At 31.4% G+C, this 25,099-nt stretch overlaps 1 protein-coding gene across 1 annotated transcript in view; it reads left to right on the top strand.

Moving 5' to 3' along the window:
- LOC129984396 (low-density lipoprotein receptor-related protein 2-like) overlaps positions 1–25,099 on the top strand; it is a 112,338-nt gene that overhangs the window by 28,415 nt on the left and 58,824 nt on the right. The window contains exons 2-5 of the mRNA XM_056094276.1: positions 21,639–21,755; positions 23,013–23,147; positions 23,284–23,412; positions 23,849–23,968. Coding sequence (XP_055950251.1) covers positions 21,639–21,755; positions 23,013–23,147; positions 23,284–23,412; positions 23,849–23,968 — 501 coding nt within the window. The remainder of the gene's footprint in view (positions 1–21,638; positions 21,756–23,012; positions 23,148–23,283; positions 23,413–23,848; positions 23,969–25,099) is intronic.

Genomic DNA, 25,099 nt, shown 5'->3' with positions numbered 1-25,099 from the left:
TGTAAGACATTCTGGTGAAAAATTAATGGCTTTCTCAATGGTAATTCACCAGTGAACTGTACTAATGGACTGATCACAGTAATGGACTATCAAGATTACTTGAAAATAAGATAAATCTTTAGTATTTTATTTAGGACACTAATGTTTTTACTATTTTGAGTGTTTCAATAAGGGATATATTCCACGAACTGCAATCTATTAAAGATTTTTCGTTAAAATTTCTTGTAATAAAAAAAATAAACCTTAATCATTGTGGAATACATGACATGAATGTTGTGTAGAATTTTTATTTCTCAATTCTAAGAGCAAAATGATTTTCTTCATTTTTGTATGTATTCCTTGCTTTCCATATTCGTGAGTTAATCGATTACTGCCCACTCGTATTCTTAGGGCTCAGATATTGAGTTTTTAATTTGGTTAATTAATTATGGCTCTAAAGCCAATTCCGTCTATTCTGCATTAAATATACATTTAATTGAATATTTGTTATGCTTTTTGAATGATAAGCAGATCGTAGTTACCCTGGTCATGTCAAAGCATTTTGACTATCGTGATGATAGATAGCACAGAGGTAAGAATTAAGGTTGAGTCCTAATGACCGCACAGGTCATGGCATCCCAGGTGTGTTAAGTATGTCCCATAATTGGTGTGGAGGTAACTCGAACCCACAATAATAATAGCGAAAGGAACAAATTCCATCGGACCGTTTTTTCTCATCCTTATATCTGAAATGGCCGCTAGTGAGTTTTGTTTGAATAATCGTAGATCGACTTAAAATACTCATAAAATCATTTCATTTTTACTTTTTCGTATACACAGCGAAAATAGCATAATCTTCAACGAATTCAAACTCGAGATTTTGACGTATCTCTAAATTTTAGACCTCCCTCAATCCCAAAAAGGCATTATTCGAATTCTATCTGTCGCTCTGTCTGTGAACACGCTAATTCAAACGCTTTGAGGTAGATAAATGAAAGTTCTCATGTGGTATTTGGTATTTGCACCAAATTTGATTCCTATCAAATTTTGAAAAAAATATATACTATCAGAAAGTATGGCTAGCTGTCCTAATACAAGTAAGCAACTTAATTATAAAACATAAAGAGCTAGATAGGTAAGAATTGTTTAGGTTTAGCGCCTGAAATGTCGATATCTGCTACAATTTGAACGAAATCCGACAAGGGAGGTGCCCATTTGTCCGTCTGTACTTTCGTATACATACAAACGTGGTTATTAAAAAACTCTACCTACATAAATGAAATTTGGTAGGCGATTTCGTCACTAAATTTAATTCTATGCCAAATTTTGTTTTTGAGTCTGTCAAAAAATGGGTGTTCAGTGAGCGTATTCAGTTATATTTAACTTGCAATAAAGCACATAATTTTCATATATCGGATTAAGAAAATAAAAATGTTAATCCTTCTGACTTCACAGCTTTTCCAAAGTTCACAGTTTTATGCGAAAAGAAGAGGGATGCGAGAAAGTTTCGAGTAGACCACTTCCGCTAGTTAAATATAAATTCTTTGCCGAATGCATAGATATTCTATGTTATAATATTAACATAAGCAATAGTAGAAATTTGACCGAATTGTTTATTTCCGGTGAACCCAAAAGTACAATTGTGCTCCATTAAATAATTGTTCCTTGGGAAGTCGAAAATGAAAGCAATCAAGTGCTCCAGCGAAAGTTAGAAAGCGCGTTTTTGTGCGATTGAATAAATAGCAGCAGTGTACGGAATTGGTGTTGGCAATTATCAAGAAATCAGCGAGTTGTTTAACATTAGAAAGTGCGTAAATGCCCTTTGTTGTCTACGAAAGAATGGTGAACTTGTTGATTGATTGCAAAAGCTACAAGAGGCCTAGCTTTTCACTGTGGAATAGTTAATGGTAGAATTAGTACCGACTTCTACAGTAAATGTTTCACGTCATTTTTCTATTTGCTGACAGGTCTTTACTGTTGTTTCTGGGCTCTGAAAAGGCTGCGATTTTGCAAGTTTTTTTGTTTTTGTTCCTTTTCGCCATTTATTTTTCACCCTTTACCGGAGACAAGTGTGTGAAATGCTGCCATTCCCTTGAGCTAAATTACTGTGTATTTATCTCGGGAAAAAATGTTTCCATTCTCTTTCAGAGGTCATGCTGTCTGCCATTGTTGTGATTCGCTTTTGTGTTTAAGGAATTAAAATAACAAATTCATTTTTTTTCTTAAATCTTGGTTCTGTTTTTCTGCTGTTCAAGATTTTTCAATTGATTTAAAAAATTTCTGAATTGCGAGTTTAAAAAAATTCATTTTTCACTATCTCAAAAATTTTTTGTATGAACTTGTGTACAAAAAAAAAAAAAAAAAAACCATATAAAAATACGAAGCATATAAAAAATATAATCGTCAAAAAAAATTCGGTTTCGAGTTCTTGAATTTTCGTTTTGACTTCCTAAATTCAGGGAAAAGACACTTTTTTTTTTAAGTGACGCCTGTATTTGTAAACCCGATTACTCAGTTCAACAACAAGCTGTACAAATGAAATTGGCAAATAGTTTAATTGCAAGGATTTAAAAATGTATCAAATTTTCTTTACTACATCTGTCGATGTGCTTTTTATATAACTCCAAAACACAAGATAATTGTTAGATTTTGATCCACTAGGTTTTACTATCTGAAGTAAATGCAAAATTCTCTTATACTATTCAGCGAAGTTAAACACATGACCTATCTTATTGTCTAAATATACAAGAAATTCGATTGTTTGAATATACAAGTAATTCGAGAGGCGAAACTTCCTGTCTTTTGTTGCTATATTACTACGTAAAACTGAAATATACATAGAGCAGGAGTGTTTTGCTGTATCCTCTCCCCCCCCCCGTCTTTCTTTTCTGTATCATTGTTTATAACATCTCAGTTGGAATAATAGTTAATATTTTAGCTATGACTTAAAATTTAAAGCAAATATGAGTTTCGAAAAAGCGAAAATAAGTTCATACTTCAAGTAAAAAACGTTTATTTTATACATGTGAGAAATGACTAAATTTCATATTCAGTATTCTCAGCGGTGGATATCTGACTAGACAGCTGCCTATGTCTGTTAAGCAAGTAGTTAATTTGAAAATATATATATATATATCCTAGCTGCCAAATAAATAAGTTTGAAATATAAAATATAAGGACGATATGAACATTTCTTCAAAAATAGTTGTCAGTTTTCTGACTTTAATTTAGTTATCTTTTATAAACATGAATTGTTAAATTAGATATAATTGTGCATGAACATGGATATTGCGCAATAAATTATCTTAAAAACAAGTTTAAAAAACGCAAGCAATTTCAGAAAAATAAATTAACCTAAAATGTGTGTATTCAGTTAAAAATTTTCCGAAATGGGAAACTAAATTAGCTAATTTATTTACAGATCCTCATAATGCTGGTGGTAATTTATGTCTATTCCATTTATTAGTTATTGCTTCATATGCATGCAAAAGTACATAACGGTAAATTATCAGGTCAACAGATGTGGTAAAACAGTAATAAGTTTTTGATAACAGTTTTGATGCTAAACCTGTGTACTAAGTTTTATGTACCTAGTTCTTTGTTTTATAGTTACAGAATTTGCTTTTCTCGAACAGCCAAATTTCTTCTGAATGGATTTCTTTCAAACTTCATAGAAATTTAAAAAGTTTATCAAAAATCTATACACCAAATTTCACCAGTTTAGCTCGAAGCATTTTTGACAAAATAGTTAGAGACAGACATCATGCTAAAAGTGTGTTTTACGAATTCGGGGAGATCGGAAACATGGATTCCTCAAAACCTCGAATTCGATTTTTTTTTTTTTTTTTTCTATTACGATTGCAATATATTTTCCTTATATTTCGTATACAAGAAAATGAAAAAAGCAGGATTACTAAAGGTGACGCATTACAAAGCAACTGTTTCATTGTTTCATATTTTGCATATGTTTTGGATTTTGTACTGTATCAAAAGTGCCCCTTGCGCATATTCCTAGCGAGCGTTAGTGTGCTCATTTATGGTCTGGAGCATCCTGGATTGAAGTTCAGAAAGTTTGGCCATTTTATTGAAACGGAAAAAAAAATATTACATTTACCTATATTTCATGGGAAAGCTACCTATCCTCTTTACCAGACTATGATCACAACGCAAATAAGATTGAAAGAGCGAAAAAGTTTTTAAGCCTGATATCCATTTATACAGTCTAGACTAGAAAATATATTCGTAGGCAAGAAAATAATAAACATTGCCCTTTGTCCTCTATAACAAAAGATATTTTGCAAAGCAGCTGGTGACTCTTTTCAACAATATTTTGCCATTTGTACTTGGTGTCCATTACAACGTACCGATATATTAATCGGTAGTCTTAATAAATAAGATCGATAAGTAATGCATTTTCCCATACATTTCTAAAAGAAATTTTTTCTTTTTCGAATTTTGATATTCGAATTAATTTTGGACTAGAAATCGGTTAGAGAGAGGGAACATTTCGCGTGAATCTTCTTGATATTCTTTCTTGCGAGCTTTCGTCAGTGTATTTATCTGTCGCATCTATTCGTTATCAGATTGTTATAAATCTTTTGAATTTTTTTTTTTAACACTGACAGCACGAAGGCGCGGGTCTTTTGAGTTGTTAATTAATCGGTATTTCTTTTCGTATTATCGATGGTAATCAAGTGTTGATTTAGATTTCTTTTAAATAATATCATACTCCTAATCAAAATATTTTATTCTAAGAATCTTATTTGCACCCTTTTTATTCGTTTCATTATTCCGTTGACGTTTTTTTAATCATTGCTGTTTCCTTGTTTCTTTTTAAAAGCATGCATTCATTGTAAAATTTGCCCAAAGATCCTTGATCTGTTGATTCATTAAATTAATGTACATTCGTTAATTTAATAAACCATTTTTTTATATTTCGCGTAAAACTTACAATTCTTATCTCTCTGACTTTTAACTGATTACTTTTTATGACAAATGCTATATACAAATCTTATGAAAGTAATATCTGTTTTGCAGTTTTATTTTCCTTTTAAATTTTGTGGATGTATGCATGCTGTCTTTGACCTTAAATATCTTTTGTGCTTTTAAAATGTGGCGAATGCAGTATTTTGTTTTCAAAAAATGTCCTCTGTTGTATTTTGTTTTACATTGTTCTGAGACCTTCAAAGACTTGAATGATGCTGGAACATTAGAAATTGAAAAATGTGAATTCCTCGAACTATCGGTTTTTGTTTCAATTTTTTTCCCTTTTGTTTGAAAATAAATTTCATTTCTTTCATTGTAATATTTATTTCAATGAAAATGTTCATATCTTTCATTGTATAGATATTTTATTGTACATTTTTAGAAAATGTCAGCCTACCTGACGTCTAGATAACTAGATAAAATGCATTGAGCTTGACTGATAAAATTCCATAGTTCTTTACACCAAATGTGTAGGTTTCTTGCAAATTTTGAGTAAATTACGCTCAGAAGTCCGTCCTTTCAGCTGTTGGAATATAATTTAATAAATTGCAAAACGAAGAGAGCTAGATAGACAGATTTAGCATTTTTAGTGTTGACATCTGGGAAATTATAAGTCAAAACCAACAAAGGTTGACTGTTTGGCGGTCTATACTTCCAGAAACATCTAAACGTGATCATTCAAAAACGCAATGATTTAAATATATCAAATTAGCTATGAGACTTTGATTGCAGATGCAGTTTTGTGTCAATTTTTATTTCAATCGATAGAAAAAAATATGCATATAAAACACTAATTTGATTTTCTTACTCTTTTAACTACATGCCAGGGATTAATCACTAAAAATAAAGCGATAGATTTTGTAAAAATGCTAAATTCACGGAGAAAAATATTTCTTAACTGTCAAAATTAAGATCTCCATTAATATTTCGTACGTCAATGTGTCATGCAAGGCCTTCTCTAGGACAACTTCTTTGTTAGGCTTATGCAAGAAAATTTGAGGGAGACCACATCCTTTTTTTTTTTTTTGTGATATTTTTGTGTTTCTTTAGTTTTCGCATTATTCAGTGATCTGTGGGCTATAGGTTTTTGTAACAGAGTTGCCAGATTTGACCATTGATTGATCACGAATCGTACAGTAAAAAGTATATATAAGCGTCAGATTTATATATTAATCAATTAATGTATTAATCAATTAATTACCTTTAAGAAAGGAAGTATATTTTTCTGTTTGTTATCCTCTAACATTTCTTGTAAATATTGAAATGCTATTGGTCCGATGTGAGCATGTTGTTTAGGACTAATATTTTGTGCATTCATGTAAGATATGTTTTATAGTTAAAATGGAGTTACATTTAATGCATGTTTGAAATGTTATGTAAAGTTATGCTTTTCTATTAAATATATATAGTGTGTTCTGTTCTGAGATATATAAAAGCTTTTATAAAAGTCGAAATATTATGCCATTCAATCATTTGTTTATATATAATATAAACACTGTAATTTTCTTTCGAAATTATGTAATATTTCTTTTAGTGAATTTTGACTTAAAATGTCAAATGTGGAATAATTTTAGAAAACAAATTTTATACCTAGAGAAATTATAAAGTTCGGATGGATATATTTTTCAGATGCCGAATTATTAAATGTTTGAAAATTTAAATTTTCGACAGATACTCTAATAATTGTAAAAATATTGTGTCTTTATTCAGTTTATATTTATTTCCCACAAAATAACTTTTCACATTCTATTAAAAGAAGCGTATTCCAGTTTCATTTAAAACTTAGGGAACAATCAAAGTACAATATGCCAATTATTAATCACATTATGAGTCCTTAAGAGTCTATTTCGTAACTTTGAACCAGTGATGAAGATTTTGAAGGAATTTTCTCTTCTTTTTCTGCTGAAGGAAGGACGCGGTTTAATCTTGTGTGGAAAAACTGTGGCCTCAATTTAAATGAACGGAGACATGGACATTACCTCCGCGCTTTAAACGTCTTTTTCCCTTTCTGCTGATCCCAAGTCATCATCTTTTGACCTTCTCCATCTCTCCACAACGTTTCAAAAACAGCCTTAATATGCGAAATCCTTTGCCATCAATCACGCGTTGATACATGAAACGAGTACGCCAACAATGTTTCCGTCGCCCATGTTGCCAACTCTCAAGGTGAAATAACCTTGGCGGGAAAAGTTCAGCAAAGGTCGGGTTATGCAGTTCTAAACTTGGGCTGTTAAAGGAGTGTGGTCTGTTAGGGTTAGAAAAATAAATTACGTACGTAAATAACTTGCTTGACATCGCTTTTTGAATAATTACTTTTGCTCTCATTCTGCGCTATTAATAGCATTTTTAACTTTTTTTACTCCCTTCGTTGGGGCATGTTGGTGGAAATTTGGTGTTTTAATTCCATAAACGTAAATATTCGAGAGAGATGGAATTTTTCTAATCTAGTTACAATGAATGAATGAATGAATTCAATGTTGCGCTAGTATAATAAACTTAATTATGTCGAAAAATGTGGCGTTCTCCGTTAATAAATTTCGGAACGATTACCACATAAAGATGACGTTTTCTTCATATTAAACTTCAAATTATATTGTAATAATACCAATTTAATAATTGTGCTTCCTTCTAAAATTTGACAATTTAAAAGAAATACATCTATCTTATTACTGCAATACTTTTCACTGTCGTAATGAAATTTGAACCTTTTCCGTTTCAAGTTCGAGACCCGATTCCGCCGAAGAACCGTCGTGTAAGCGGGTCTGTTGCACGTTAAATCCGTCGGGGCCAAACGTCTTCCCGCTGTGTGGCGTGGAAGTTTGCAGAGGGGGTGCCAGCTCAGGTGTCGTCTTCGTCATCTGATCGCGGTTCAAAAGTATAAGGTCCGTCCCAAAATAGCCCTTGAGTTGCTTTAAAACGGAACATCAATATAACTAAACCGAACTTGAACCTTTTTCATTGTTTCTATAAGTATTTAATCATGCGTTTTTCTTCCACTCCTGCTGCTTATTCTGCCTAAAAATTCTTTTTTTAAAAAATGTTCTTTGAAATACCATGATCAATGTTTATTTTAGTACCTGGGAGACCAAGTTTCCCTCAGCGTTTTTTTCCCCCTAAAATTGTAAATAAAATGCTATCTTATAGCTAGTTTAAAGTTACTTGCGAAATCTAACTGAATTGATAACGCGGAATCGAAAATGAGAAAAATGCATGGGAGTTCGAAGTCCTAATCACTACTCCATTTCTGATACAGAACGTATATAGCCACATGTCAGAAATTAGTTAGTTAATTAATTATTATTTTTTTTTTTTTTTGTGTGTGTGTGTGTGTGTATGTATGTAAAATCGCGTTTTTTCAGGAAAGAAACCTATATGGATGAACTTAAAGCAAAACCTTATATAAATATAAAATTTGATCTAAATAGTTGGAGTATTTCCAAGATACACGAAATAAACATAGATATATACAAGAATTGCTCGTTTAAAATTATTAGATTTCGAATGTATCACTGTTATTTGGTTTTCATTTCGTAAATCTCTTTTCCTGTACATTCGTGTGTATAGAATCGATTAGCGAAGCCGTATAAGATATTAAGCAATACATCCTTTATGCTAAAATATTTAGCTCACTGTTTTTTAGTTTCCTTATTAGCATCTTTCAATTCACCTAAATGCCGGTAGTATTGCTCTTATAATCTAATAACATGCGTCGTGTCATTTTAATATTAGAAAGGAACGCACATTTTATACGGGAAATAAGAAAATGAAGTTGCATGTTTGATGACATGCAATTATGTTAGCATGTGAATATGACATAATTTGACTTGTCTACTGAAGATGCTTATTTACACATTAAATAGACCAACTGTTAGGCTGCTAAAATAGTACGATTTAAGTTTCTATAACAGTTTGATGCTTGTATTTTTTTAATAAGTTATGCGTAAGAAGTTTAGTTGAAATTAAAGGCAAAATTAGTATTTTTGGTGAAACAGTTGTTCTTCAGAAATAGTTAATACTGCATATACAAGATGTTCAGTTGCTCTGGTGACAAACTTAGATTATTAACAGATGTAAGAAAACTGTCGTTTGCGATTCATTACTCTATCATATTTAGATAGCAAAAATCATTTGTAGTGCGCATTTTGGAAATTCTTATTTGGGAGGGGGGGGGGATGTTTAAATTTGCTTTATAGGTCATTCAAGGGTAATTTTTAAAAGCATTTAAAGCAATTTCCGATGGAATAAAGCAAACAGCGATGTTTTGAACAAATCAAGACCATGATTTCAACTAAAATGCATATTTTGCTCGCATGTCAATTTTGCCTGTGCTGTAACTTTTGTTTTAATTGTTCAGTTTCGATAAAAGTTTTTAAATATGATGCTCTAATATATTTTTTTGATTGCTGGTAACCGAAATTGTAAAACGCTAAAAAAAGAAATTGAATTATTAGAAAGATGCTATAGAAAATGCGCACATATGAACAGTGTATTCAATAAATCGTATAGTTTGTTAGTCTTTTTATAAATTCTTCGTCATTTTCAAAATGTATGAAATTTTACTTTATATACTTTAACTTTTCAATTCGAAGCAAATTATGTTCCTAAAGTTTTTCAGTGTTATATTTTTAAATGTAATTGTTATCGTTATTAGTTGAATTATTGTGTTCAGGTCTTGACTTAATTACGAGAATTTAATATCGAATTCTCCATGGTGCAATCGCATATGTATGGATACACCCGAAGACGAGCGACAGTCATTTTATCGATTTATTTAGAGAGTTTTAAAAATGCATTTTATTTATTTTTTGATGATTTATAGATTTATTATTCTTTAAGCATTTAAATCGCTTTTCTTACTGTCATTCCTAATCAAATGATGAAGAGTACCTGAAAGGGGAACGGGTATTGATATCTCAAGAGCAGTGGAACTTAAATATACTCGTATAATAATAATAATAATAATAATAATAATAATAATAATAAAAATGTTCGCTCCAACGCCATTTACTTTCGTACATCAGTTCTCACAGCAACCATTTAACATTTTTACCATTTCTCTTTCGATTTTGTACGGATTTGTCGATTTTAGGGATGTGTAACGGAGTTCCTGAACTTAAGGTTCTTAACCTCCGGACTGAACAGGGCGTTAACATGGCACTGAAGTACTTAACAAGTGGCTGTGCTTTATTAACTGAATATTTTTCTTAGAATACTTATCATAACTTATGTTTCGGAAAAGATAAAGGCAGAATATTATTAACATTAATATTTTTTCAGCAAAATCGATTCACATTCAAGACGGTGTGGCAAAGTTATTACAAAAACGTAGGCATGAATGGGATGGCGAGATCTCTTAATGTTTTTCAGAAGTATTGGAAGAGGAAGTCCAGTTCCTCCTCTTGTACTGTATTAAAAATAAATCATTATTACTTTTTCCATTTAGAGAATGTTCAGGCATACAGTTTAAAGAATGTTCTTAAGCATTCTAAAATTTGGCCGAAAAACAGCTAATTTCGAAACATTTAAAGCAAGGCGTGTGTTTCCAGTTGAGTAAATAATCTAAGTTATACAAAAATTATATTATCAATTAACATACTTCTGAATAAAAATTACAAATTCTAAACTTCTTTTGTTTCGCCTAGTCATATTAAGTATTTTCTCGACATTCTAGTGATTTAAACTAGTCTGACATAATTAATTTATTTTTATTTGTTGAAAAATCGTTGATAATAATTATAGGTAGGATTTTATTTCTTTAGCTACCTTTTCCTCTGATATATTAAATAAAAATCTGCGCATTTTCACAAAGCTGCTAATGGAAATTAAGCTTAAAATCAGAGGTGAACAAAAATTGAATTAAAAATGAGTTAACTCATATTAAAATATTAGCAATCAAAAGAGGGAACTTATAATGCGTAGTGTCTGGGACTGCCCAAATCTGCATGACTTTTAAGAACTACTTTTTAAAGCTCCTGGAAATGCATTAACTTAATGATATTCCCAGTTTCGGAATCGATTGATTATAGGTTCGATAACCTTTTCCGCGAAAAATCCACCGTGTAAATGATTTTGTTGCACGCAATGATAGAATAAAATCGTTTTATTCATTATCATCTTAGTCTTGATGAGAAATGCTTGTTTTTAATGTTATCTTGTAAGGACTAAGAAATTCAGCGATGAAAAGATAAATAAATAAATGACTTGGAAAATCAATATTTATTTAATCAATATTTCTAGAAAAAAAAATGAGTTTAAAAAATGAGAGTTGTTAAAATTTGTTTCCATTTTTATCGGAAGAGACGCTTTTAATCTGGGTTTATTGCATTTTCTATATATTTTTCCAGAAATTTTAATGTTTGATTAGTTTCTAATTATTATTTTTTTTTTCGCGCACGCTCTCTTTGACTTTGAAAATGTTTCTGTTGGGAGTTTCTCAGTTTATAATAATGTAATGGTAACAAGATATTTTGAATGGAGAATTTTTTCCTTTAAATTAGTTGTTAAAATTTATGATTTAATTTCTATATTTTAATTTTCACGACGCTCACTGACAAATATTTGGGTGCGAGAAATTTCACCCAATTAGCTCCAAACAGACATAATGCCAAAAATGTGTTTTTCGAACTCGAAGGTCTAAAAACTGGAGATTCGTCAAAATTACAAGTTCACTTACAATTTTTTCTCTATAATACACATGGGAAGGAAAAAAATTGTAGTTGAATATACCTGAAGTAAACATGCGTGTCTTACCACTAAGTTCACTGAACAATTGGAATATCAAATGAAAATAACATAGAGCAAAAGAATTATTTTGAAAATAAATCATTCTGTGTGGAGAAAACAAGATTGGTCATGGCATACAATTATATACAATTCTATTCTTTTCTTTCTCCGAATTATTTAATCCTAGATGTAATGAAACTTGGGGGCAGTGTTGAATAATGCAGTCAAAAATAACTATAAAAAATTTTTAGAGCATTGAAATTTTATCTAATGTTTTTTTTTTCTTTGTCCTTTATGAAAGCGTTTATTAGGTCAAATTCAAAAGGAGCGGCCGTAAACACTGATTTTATAATAGATTAAATGAGTCTTCAGTTCCGAACAGGTGGTTCCGTTAATGTTCCGAGATGTCAAGGTCACTTTACTTGTTATTAAGTTAATCGACGCATTTTTTTCACCCACACGATAGTAATAGCTTCCATGACATGTATGAGGGTTCTTACCTTTTGTGTACTACAAGAGTTGATTGATAAGATCCAGGTAAAATTCTCTTCTCGATGAAAGATGTTAAGTGAGATATGGATTCCGTGAGATATATAATATAAGGTTTTTTTTATGTGTATTTGTACTAAATTTGTTTGATCGTATGAAATTGAAATATTTATTCTTCTTAATATAAGATTTTGTGACGTTCAGGGGAAATATAAAATTCTTTTGAAAATTTTGAACTTCGATTTATTCTATACCGGAAGGCATATTATATATAAAGAATAAGTGGTCAGTCTACATCGCGACACAAGAGCAAAAAACAAAAAAGATCAAAATTTTCCCATCGGTGGTTTTTAGAATGAGATTCTGATGGGATTTTTTTTTTTTTTTTTTTTTTGACACGTGTCAGTTTAGGAAAGGGAAATTTAGGTATCTTTTTAAAAGAATGTTGCGCAGACATTTTTTTTTTTTAAACCGTTACTCAGAGCGTGAAAATCTGCTGAATTTACGGTTTCCCAAAGAACGTGTCAAAAGTAATTAAATAAAAAATTGGACTAGGAAACAAGAGACCATTTTAGAGTGAAGTTAGTATTCGCTGAATTAAGATAAAAATTGGGAAATTAATTAGGATTTAAATTGGATTTTAAAATATTATATATATCATACTCTTTATTAACCCTTTAACTGCTCTGCTTTCTTTAGAAATTTATTTGGATATCTTCTGTTTCGGGAATGTGCTGTCTTAAAGAGTTATTTAAGAAATCCAAGGAATACCTCAGTTGTTTATAGATTGTATGCATTTTTTGCATTGAATTATAGGGTCTTGGAATGATTTGATATCTTATAAATTTGACGGTAAAGTACGAAATTTCGAAGTTTGTTTTTGTTAACTACCAATCCGCTACCTCTAAAACTAACAATTTATTATGATTTGCCAATTAATTGTCAGAAATTAATAAGTTTAAGAATTCTTTGCCTTTATGATTTATGGGGTGTGCTGACTAAGGGTAAAAAGTGAGCTATTTCCTAACCTTTAATGCCCGTTTTATTTTAAAATATCGATTTCGCTTTCTTTTAAATTATGTTCAGATCACCAAACTAAAATTATATCAATTTGCTTAAAATTAAAATTTCATTCCTATTGCTTCTGGTTTGCTATTGGTGTAAAAAATCATTAAAAAAACTTTTTATTGATATGTGATAAGATTTTTAAAATTTAGTAAATTATCAAAAAATAAAATTTTTGAATTCTTTGCATTATTTCGAAAATAAATCAAAACAACGAATTATGTTTCACATTAACTACATTTTGACAACAAAATCTTGTTATAGGTGTGTGTATGTTCTATTTGAAATTACTTTAAAAGTGCAGCAATTTAGATAACTGAAAATTGGTATGCGATCCTACTCCAAAATTTGTAGTTTTGTACCTGATTATAGTTTCAAATGATCGGGGGGGGAATGGGGGAAGCGGGCATTCATAATACACTCTCGATTTTCTTCTATACTGAGCACTGAAAGTATGCGGAACTCTGAAAATAAAAATCTGAGCGTTTGTTGCGTTCAGTGCTTCATCCGAAGTCCATAATTTTATGCAAGGGAGGGGGGGAAATTTCTTTATTAAGGAGTATATTTGAAAGTTTCGTGGAGACTACTCTGCCTAGTTTTGTTTTGTTTTGTTAGCATAATCTTTTAAAGTTGAGGTAATTATTTGTAATCACCCTGTTCATTTAATTAAAAAAAAAAAGACAAGCATTACGTGTCTGAACTATTCATGTATATTGGATTAACACAATTTTTTTTCAAATCTTGTTGCTTATTTTCTGTAAGATGTAGATTGATTCGACTGTTGTTAATTTTAAAAATGATTCGAAATGGAATTTTAAAAATACTCATGCTAGCTTGCTGATGATGAAAATTCATACTTTCGACATGCAATTCAAATTAAGATTCATTTTGTATATTTGCCTGTAAAACGTTAAAGGGGTTGTCTTTCACATGGTGGATGTCGCACTTGCTATGTGGTCATTATTACTCTTAAGTCCCCTGTAATTTTTAAAGGAGGGGATCTTATTTGACGACCTAAAATTTTGTTTTGTATTTGTTCTGAATGACTTTTTTTTAGTGTCTGCCTCACAAATAATTGACTATATAAATAGCATAGCTATATAAATAATTATATAACTAGCTATAAAATTAGTTTTGTTTAGATTATTTGTTACATATTCCCCTTCATTTTGGGGTGGGAGCGAATTGACGCTTTTCTGTTGGGTAATTAGATAAATACTAAGCTTAAGTTTATTCATTTCAGAATAATAAACTGACTGAGAACCAGAAGTCAAATTAGAAAAAAATGCAAGATATCATCCTATAGTTAAACAAAGAGTTCAGTTTTTGTATTATAATGATAATTGTGGTTGTTTCTTATTCGCTAACTGAATGTATTTTTAAGCAAAGCTTTATAATGAAAAATGATTTAGAATGTATTCTGTAACAAATTAGTTCTTCAAATGAGGAATCGAATACTTATGACTAGAATATAGAAATGTTGCGAGTTGGTTACCCTTTTACGATGACGGGAGGGCCGGTGATACCCCTTAAGACTCAATCTCAGTTCTCACCAATGCTATCGCAGAGGTCTGCTCATTTCGTTTTATCTGTGTGTCGGAGGGTGTGTTATGTATAGTACGTAATTGGCTTTTTTATTTAAGAAATGTTGACTTTTAGAATTTATGAATTTAATACATTTTTCTTGCTTTAGAATCAGCAATGATAATTATGTGCATTAACTCATTTTCATTCAAAGCATTGCCGATAATACTGATCTAAGAAAGGGAAAATCAATTTCCGGATGCTGTTATTTAAAGATTATGCACTGAAGAATTAAACAATAGTATACCTCTCCGTTGTCACATTTTCGAATGCTTTCAATGGCTGTAATTCCCTTTTCTTGTTTTTGAATATAAGTGAAAAACCATAAATGGAATTGGCGATAAGCACCTATAGTCTAGAAAATGAAGGTGCTATGTAGAGATTGAGGGGGGGGGATGGCAAAACAACAAATAATCACGGCGAAGCAATGGGAAAGCAAGGTAGTTTGTTTTAAAAAAATTTCACCTGTGTACAAGTGTTATATTCATGTATGCACTTTATTTTTAAAATAAAACGCCTGACTGGTTTTAACATGAAAGGGATACGACAGTGTGTGTGAAGGAGCGTGCGTGGAAAATTCGTGAAACCTAGTAAAAATTTGTTTTGCATGTAATGCCTCCTTTTAATCCATATGCCGTCACCTGTAATCTTAATATCTTGCTATGATTCTCTTTTTGATTTAGTTTCAATTTTTAAAAATATTGTTGCCATTTGTGATTTTTAAAGTTTTGTAATTGTGACTGTAACAAGATGATCTAGTGTTTGTCATCTTTTTACAGTGGGATCGAAAATTTCATCCCATTTCTTAGACCGTATGGCCATCAGAGATTCTTATATCGGCAATTTCTTTTTAATAATCGCCTTTTACATCTGATTTTATCATATAAGAGCATGATGTTTTGGTTTGAGAATTTTGAAGCCTCAAAAGCAAAAAATTGGCGGTTTATCACTTTTGAAGCATCAATTTTTCGCTTTTAGGGTTATTAGAAAATGATAAAGAAGGTTGTCACATTTGGCGATTTACTGCCAACAAAAAGCTACAACTTGGCATGAATGTCCACCATGTACTCGATTCTGGCCGATAAAGGGCAGGGTCGTAAGAAGTTATTGGGCGATGAAGCAAAGAGAAGAAAATGGGAATGTACGCGAAACCACGAGGAGAAGTATCGAAAGTTTTATATTAATTTGTTTTTTTAATTATCAATTTTTCTAACTGGCTAAAAAAGTTCAAGAATTTGAACGATATTGAGGGGGAAAGAGTCATCGTTTTCTACATATAGACGCATGCGTAATCTGATAGTGACGTGATTGTTAAAAACTGATATAAACTGAAATTTTACGAAAAAAAATTCTGGCCTTGAGAAAAAAAAATTAGATTTAAATTGATTTTGAGATGGTCAAAAACCATCGCTTTTGTAAATGTTGGTGATTGCGAAATACGAGTCATGTGGAAAGATGTTTTTCTGTCGGATTGATGCCGCGTGATTAATTTTCTGTATTATAACTTGAAATTTGCGATAGCAGATTTAATTTATTTCATTCGTGTAGATAGAACAAACATCATTAACTAGACGCATCTTCTTACATTGTTTTCAAAGTATACACCTAAAATCTTTTTTGATCTTTGTTTTTACCGAACAGTTGAAATGAAATGCTATGGAAATAGCTTCTTTCTTTTTATAATTTATTACCTTCGTTGTTTCCTTGTTTGTTTCAAAGCGAAGTCGATTGCCTACGAAATGATTTCTTTAGAAATCTTTCTTCCATTCTTCTTGTTCTCTTCTAAACTTCTTATTGTTATTCCGAAACTCTTAAAACATTTATAATGTCTGCACGTTTTAATTATAATCTTCTCAAACTACAAAATTACATTTTTTTTTCAGTTATAACAGAGTTTTGAAATACTCATTTTATTACTCAGCATGTTAAAGTTTGGTGCAGCCTGCCCTCCATTGTGCCTTATGCCGTAAAATTCAAAATTTACCTTACGACTTATACACAAACATGTTGTTTTGCTAGACATGTTAAGTTTACGATAAGGACATGTCGAACATGCGATTCTGCCTAATATTATGCAATGTAAAAACTAACAAAAATGATGTTATAGTAAAAGACTCAATGACGGATGTAATATTTTTAGATTTCTTAGCATCGTTATTTAACGTTTGTATGTTATGAGTCGAAATATAGATTTGTTTCATAAATCTACTTTGGAAGTACACCTTTGTATTTTAAGTCTACCAATGGCACAATGAAGGGTGTCTCATGAGAACAGAGATCTCGGGAGACAATATTTTGGTGAATTAGACTGAAGGAAATTGAAATATATCAGGACGTTGTTTGTTCCTGCTGGATCAATCAACCTTATTTATAATTTTTTTAAATTTTAGGCCTCCTTCAGTCTGAAAAACGCAATTTTGGAATTGTCTGTCTCCAAATGCCTAGTTCAAAAATGAAAAATTCTGAAATTCGAAATCATATAAAAAGTGAAATTTACATATGATCTTTGAACCCAAACTGTTGATTTCTATCATATTTTGCAAGAAATTCATCGTCTACAAATGCGTTTGTGTATGTGAAAATAAAAACGCAATGAATTGCATAATTCACAGTTGGCTTTGACATCGAAGTTGCTAGTGCGTGTTAAATTAGACCCAATAATTAGTTTACAGGGAAAGTTTAAAATGTTTGCTCGACTATTTTCGATATTCTATAAAGCTATTTACAGAACGTGGCATGTTGTGTTACTAGACCAGAAAGGACTATCACATTGGCTTAGTAAAAAGTGCGAAAATTCACCCCTTTTGTCATATTCATTTACACTTATTTATCAGCTTAATAATTAAAAATTTCACTTATTCAATAAACACAAGTGTTCTTTTCGAAACTTTTTCACTTACTCCCAAATAAAGGTGTTATCCTCTCCTTCTGCCCCTACGTAAAATTGTGAACTTTGATCCAGGTGCGAATGTCACAAATAAGTAGATATTTATTGTTAAGTCCCGTGCATGAGAGTTTTGTGCTTCATAGTATAATAAAGAAAATCGAATATGCATTTAAGGCGCTTCTTTTTCGGTTGATTAAAACCAAAACTTGACATAAAGTGCTATTTTAGCAGCCAAGGTCATATATCAAATTTCATTTATGTAAATCTTTGTGTTAATGAGTTGGCAACTCTTAGCGGATTTGATTCAAAATTTTGATACAGATCTGCCCTTTAGATGCTGAAATTGTACACCAAATTTTATTTATCTAGTTTTTTGTGTTTTGGAGTTATCTTGTTCAGTTTCACTTGGACAAACTTCTTGTGAATGAATTTTACTCAACATTTGATTGAAATCTACATCTTTGAGTTTATGGTCACATGCCAAATTTCATCTGTCTGAGAACATCTTTGAGTCTTTCAAGCTCCGTTCCGACGGCCTGTGCGCGTCTTGAGACAGGCACATTTTGCCTTCTTTCCTCTGTCTTAGGGTTTTACAGGTTTGTTTGATGTTTGCTCATTTTACCCAAAATTTGAGGGAAGCTCCCAATCGACGTCCACAGGTGGGGGGTGGTCCTACAATGGGTCAGATGGCAGATTTACGACCATATCTTTAAAGAAACGGATCGTCGGAACAGAGCTTTAGACTGACTGATATAATTTTAAAATTGTTTTTCGAACCCGATGAGGTCTGAAACATTGAATTTCAACAAAATTTCAAGGCCTAATTCTTGGCAATTACAATACTTTATGTGCTTCGTATAAGCAAAAGCAAAGCAAGGAGAAAAAAAAGTGAAACTAGACGTGCTATGATTTATTTTCGGATTTTTTTTTTTTAATGTGATTCTACTTTAGAATAAAACCTAATGTTATATCATATTTATGAACTTATTCTCATTTCTAATTATCTACTTTTCAATGAAAGACTTATCAAAATGATATTCAAATTTCACCTTGCCGAATGAATATGCGACAATTCGTGAAATCTTTGATTGAAATATTTTAGATTACGAATCGAAACGAAGCCGTACGAATGATTACGAACACAAATGCCGAAGAATTCGGAAGCCCGTTGAAGAAAATCCGATGCGGCGTCAAAGCTCTGTTAATCGCATCACCATAAGCCAACCGTGCTATGATTATTAGGAGAATCGGCTTTTCTGAAAGATCTGGAGTGGTATGATATGATTAAATTAAACAGATGATCGCGTCACATTTTAAATAAAATACATCGTAAATCATTTGCATAATGGTGCATGGTTCAAAGCATTTGACTCGATTGGGTGAATTTGTTTGTCGCCTAATTACTCCTCAAAAGCATCTGGCGGATTGTGTGAAATTCTGTTAGATTATTTCGATCAATTTGGCCCGGTGAAGAACAAAGCAGATGCTTTAATAGCAAGTAAGCAGGTGCTATTGCATGGCGAAAATGAAGTCGAATTTTATAATCTTTCTTTGCTTTCAACATATTAGAAATTTCTATTTCGAATTATATGCTATTTTCCCGTTTAGAGCAATCCATATTTATTTTCAAATAATATACAGGGTGTTTATAAAGTCCCGGACCCATTTTGATGTTTAATAACTCATAAAGTAATAAAGATAGATTTCAATTAATAACATAAATGGTTAAATAGACTCAAAAAGTTTCATGACCCTTGTCAATGAACTTCCACGTGTGCCCCCTTCGTCGCACGGAGAATATCAAGTCGATAGTCAATTTCACGCCAGGTAGCGACAAGCATGTCGGCATCCACAGAGCCATTTGCGCACTTTATGGCGATTAACAATGCCAGAAACATGAAAGGATGCTTCATCGGAGAACATTATGCTCTTCAGAAAATCAGCAGCATCTTCTATCCTCCTTAGCATATCTGTTGCAAAGGCCATCCTCTTAGGCCTATCGTTCGGTTCCAAAACTTGAACAATTTGAACTTTGTATGCCTGTAGTCTTAATTTTTTCTTAATAACCTTGTACACCGTCGAAATTGGTATATCCAATTCTGTTGCCGCTGATCTCACAGATATTCTAGGATTGTGTAAAAATGTCTCTCTGACACGCTCAACATCAAAATCACTTGTGCAAGGACGTCTGGAACGTTTCTTATCTTCGATACTTCCAATTTCTAGAAAATTCTTTTTCCACCGCAAGATGCTGTTTTTGGATGGAGGATATTTTTGGTAAATTCTTCTGAAATTTCTCTGTGCTTGCACTATCGATTTCATTTCTATGAACCACCATAAAATCTGTGCTTTCTCTTGTGGTGTATGCATTCTCCTTAATATCCTCTCGAATAAAACATCACATACAAAAGTACTAGATAGAACAAACACATCAAAAGTAAACATAACATTGCAATAGTTGCCAAAAACAAAAGAGAGAAAAATGCAATTAATAAGCAGATAATATTTAGAAAAGTACAGATATTTAGACTGGAAAATGAAATTATCTGAAATTAACCACACGCGCAGACGATATTTACAAAAGTAAAAATATTCAAACCTGAAAAGGAAAATATGAGTTATTCCATCAATAAATGCCATAAGTGTGTTTATATCTTTATTATTTTATGAGTTATCAAACATCAAAATGGGTCCGGGACTTTATAAACACCCTGTAGATTACTGTCTTCCCCTTCCAGTTCGTATCTAATTCCTTTGCAACGGAGAGGTCGTAATTCAAACTGATTGTACGACAGATTTGTTTTTTCAACATTTTCATTTGAGGTTATAAAAATTGTACTTTAAATACCAAAATTCAATGTACACGCATATAATTATTGTATATAATGTGAAAAGACATAAATTCTCTCTATATGTATATACTGTTAGCAAGAATATAGCCTAAATTCCGATTTATTTTGAAATCAATTTTTCCCTCCGTGGTTGTAAGTTGTATATGTCTTAAATTGCGAAAAAAAAAAGCGTACAGTTAAATATTTTATTAATTTTAAGTATTTAATAGTTTGCTGTTATTTATCCGTTACATTTCAAATCATTTTATTTTTATTTTAATATTTTTATTTATAAGGAATTATCAAGAATAAAACATTGTTAAAAATTTAAATAAAAAAAACAGCGGGTATGATTTTTTTAAACTCTCTAATAAACTTGTCAAGCCAGAGAACACCTTGCATGGCATTGGCGTACAATAGTTACGAAATATTAACTTATCTTGGGTTTAGCATTTTTACTGATCATGTATCATGTCATCTTTGGCGAGTTGTTTGGCAATGAATCCCTGGCATGCCGTTAATAGTATACGAAAATCGAATTTGTGCTTTAGACTCGTTTTTCTCAATCGATTGAAACAAAAATTTGACGCAAAACTGCACATGTAGTCGCAAAATTCCTGATAAAATTTGATATATTTAAAACGCGTTTTTGAGTTACTGACTTTACATGTTTCGAAATTTCTGACCGACAGGTGATGAACCCTTGGTTGGATTTAGCTCAAAATTTGGTATGTCTACAATACAGATATTAAATCTGTGTACAGAATCTCATCTATCTAGCTCTCTTCAGTTTGTAGTTATTGTGTTAACTTATATTCGAATAGCTGGACTTCCTCTGAAGAGATTTTCCAGATTTCTGTCAAATTTTGCGTAAATTTGGTGTAAAAACCTTATGTTTTTCGAATTGAGTGATGCCTAAAATGTGAAGATTCGTCAAAATCTTGAGTTGGATTTTTTTTTGATGATCATTATACATTTTCTATATTACGAGAAAATAAAAATGATTAATAATTATTAAAAATAAAGATGTATTGTATATGGCAGTATTTAATACTCTGAATATGTTTAACTGATGTTGCTTTTCTTTTTTTCAGAAACCACATGCTCTCCGGAAAATTTTCGGTGTTTAAATGGCAGGTGTATTCCTAGGCGGTGGGTGTGTGATTATCAAAGAGACTGTGAAGAAGGGGAAGATGAACACCAATCATGTTGTAAGTTATTTTTTTTTTTCAGTTTTATATGCTTGTGAATTAGTACGTTATTATTTTAATGCTGTTGCGCTTAAATAATTGATATGCGATTTCCATACGCAAGCCTAAATAAAAATGATTAATATATAATTATGACAATTCCTGTGAATTGCTAGATCCTTTCTTTACGTATAAAGGTAAAATATTATTTAAAACATTCTTATGTTGTATGGAGCTATGGAAATATCCACTTAGTCGCTACCGTCGCCAAATGTTTGCAAAATTTTTAAAAAAATCAGATGACTCGCTATATTAACAGGTGTTAAAAAGAGCGGAAGATTTGCCAATTTGGCAAGGATGCAGTACCATATTCTAAAGTCTTATCTGTTCTTTGTCTTTTCGCATTTAGTGGGGAAAAAATAAAAAATAGCAGTGTTTTTATGTTCACTTCTCTCTCCCCCCGTACCGTTTTTAAAATTCACTCCCCTATCAGTACAAGATATATAGTATAATATCTCCGCGATGTTTTAAATGCCGACTAATGATATCGTAATAATGTTGTGGGCATTTTGTGCTAATAGGTTCCCTGTTTGTAATGAATTAGATTAACCCTTTACGTGCAATGGTAGCGTTGCAGTTTTGGTTTCAATATATCTTAAAATTGAAAAAAAAAAAAAAAAAAAACAGTGAAATTCCCCAAAATGGGTTCCCCTATCTGTTTTGAATTTTGACCCCAGATTTTAGGATATACCGACTTCTACAACAGTACGAAAACGCCACCATTACGGTGGTACCAAGGGTTAACATAAGTTTTGAAGAAAATTGTCTTTTATTTGCTAATAGCTTTTTTAGATGCAAGGCGACGTTTTTTAGAATTATCAGTTCTGTTCAGATTTTAATGTTTATTACGAGTCATTAAATCTAAATATGCAGAAAGTTGTCTTCAATTTCTGTGTAAAAAAAAAACTTTAATGAATGCGTTCTTTAAGCTCTACAAATTTTTATCTTAATTAAGTCATATTTCATTTAGAACATTTAATATTTCAGTCCGTACAAGAACATTATGCATATCATTGATTTTTACTAGCAGCTTTTACTTATACATGAAATCAAGGAATTTATATTTAATTAAGTCGGATACGTAATTGTATGCGAAATGGGTCGTTTAAAAGGTAGGAAAAGGTAAATTTGTAGAAAATAGGGATACAGTTCATTATTATTATCTAGTATTTCTTATTAAAATATTGTATATAATTTTGATATGATTATCTATTTCAGCGCCTCCTCAGTGCAATCCTAATCAATTTTCATGTGGCCATTATGTTTTTAATCAATCCTATTGTATACCAAGGTATTGGAGGTGTGACAGGGTCGTAGATTGCGTGGACGGCACCGATGAAGGCGAAACATGCAGTAAGTAAAATTTGACTACTGCATTTTAAGCAAAAACTAATAAAATTACTAATTAATAATATAATTAATGTATTATCTGTAATTATTACTATTTGTAATGTATTATCTATCATTGGAAATTAATTTTTCTTTTCAGATTACAGAAACTGTCTGCCAACCGATCACAAATGTGGTAGTGGACTGTGTATTCCTATTGAAAAGAGATGTGATCATTACTATGATTGCAGGGACGAAAGTGATGAATCTGATGAATTATGTAAAAGCAGTAAGTATATAAATCTGCACTACTCTCAGATTTCTGTTTTTACTCATATTGACTGTGATGGTTTATTTAAGATAAAGAAATCGTGCAATCTACTTGAGGAATAGTAAATTGTGTTATTTGCTAATTAATCATGGAATCATATTTAATTTTGTAGTTAAAAAAAAGCCTATGCTATTATTTTAAGCTTGTATTAGTTTTTTTTTTAATTTGTTTTCTAAAAATGTACAAAAAGTAACAAGTCTATTTTTAAGGCTAATATCATTTCCTATACTTGTAGAAGTTTATATTTAAGGACATAGTTATTTTCTCTTAATTTAATTAATTGATTTGACTAATTTTAAGTGTATGAAATGCCATTGCTTCACGATTCTTACTTGATTGGTATATGAATCAAATGTTTAGTTGAATCATTTGAATATTTTTCTCTCCTTTTCAGATACCACAAAATGTAGACTAAATGAATTTCGGTGTGCGAATGGTGCGAAGTGTATTGATGAGAGTAAGAAATGTGACCATTGGAATGATTGTGGTGATAATTCTGATGAAGCTGAATGTGGTAAGTAACAATAAATTTTGTCTGATCCTTATTATAAAAAGGCATTTTTTTGTGTACAGTTTTTAAAATTTATTTTGTAGCTGGTAGAGAAATCATCCTAAAACTAATTTAAGTAGCTTGGAACATATCAATTAGAGGAATGAACACGCTAAGATGCATGATGAATGTACCAATGCAAAACTCATGCAAATGTTAATACTATATATGCTTAAGTCAAAGAAATATGAATGCTGGAATGTTAAAATTACTTTATTGATTTGAGGTTGTAAAGATGACATATGTAAATTATAAATTACTATCTGACCCGGCAAACGTTGTTCTGCCATATAAATTATTTCTAGTGAATATTTTGGTTGTTAGTTAAAAAATAACAAATGCATTGTAAGTGTGTGGGGATGGGATCCATGACAGAAAGGGGAATGGAGCGCTGTAGACGAGGATCGCCGATAAAAACAAAAAAACACCAACCATTTATTTTCTCAATACAATGTATTTCATTAACGTAACGAACATATACATTGTTTGATCTCTTAAAAGTGAAAAAAGTAATATATTTTTTTATCCTAAAGTATAAAAATGAAATAAGGAAAATGAATATTCGTTTCGAAGAGCAATTGAGTGTACGATATTCTTTGTCAGTCCGTCTTTAGCCAACGCAAATAAGCTCGATGGCTTGCCCACGCGAGAACATGCCGCGATGGAAATCCGTGTGAAAAACATTGTGTTCCCAAATCTAAACCACAAACAGACATCGTTTGGCCTTGCGACTTATTGATTGTCATTGCGAATGCCAATCTAATAGGAAATTGAACGCGTTTGAATTCAGCTGGCACATCTATGAGAATCATTGGAATTCGTGGCAGCAAAACATTTTCGGCTCGGAATTTGCCATTCAAAATGGTGGCTTCAATAACGGTTTTCAACAATTTTTTAATGACCAATCGCGTGCCATTGCACAACCGTGGTGGTTTCAAATTCCGAAATAAAATAATTGGAGATCTAACTTTCAGTCGTAGAAGGTGTAGTGACATGCCTGGCATATCCAGTGAGTTCAAAGTATACCAAGTCACCTGGCAGCGACTGCTGTTTTTTGAAGTTTAAATCGTCGATGTCCACATTTTTTGCTGCCAA

The sequence above is a fragment of the Argiope bruennichi genome, chromosome 9 (genome assembly GCF_947563725.1).
Source record: "Argiope bruennichi chromosome 9, qqArgBrue1.1, whole genome shotgun sequence".
Classification (NCBI taxonomy): Eukaryota; Metazoa; Arthropoda; class Arachnida; order Araneae; family Araneidae; genus Argiope; species Argiope bruennichi.
This window is presented reverse-complemented; position numbering and strand designations above follow the sequence as displayed.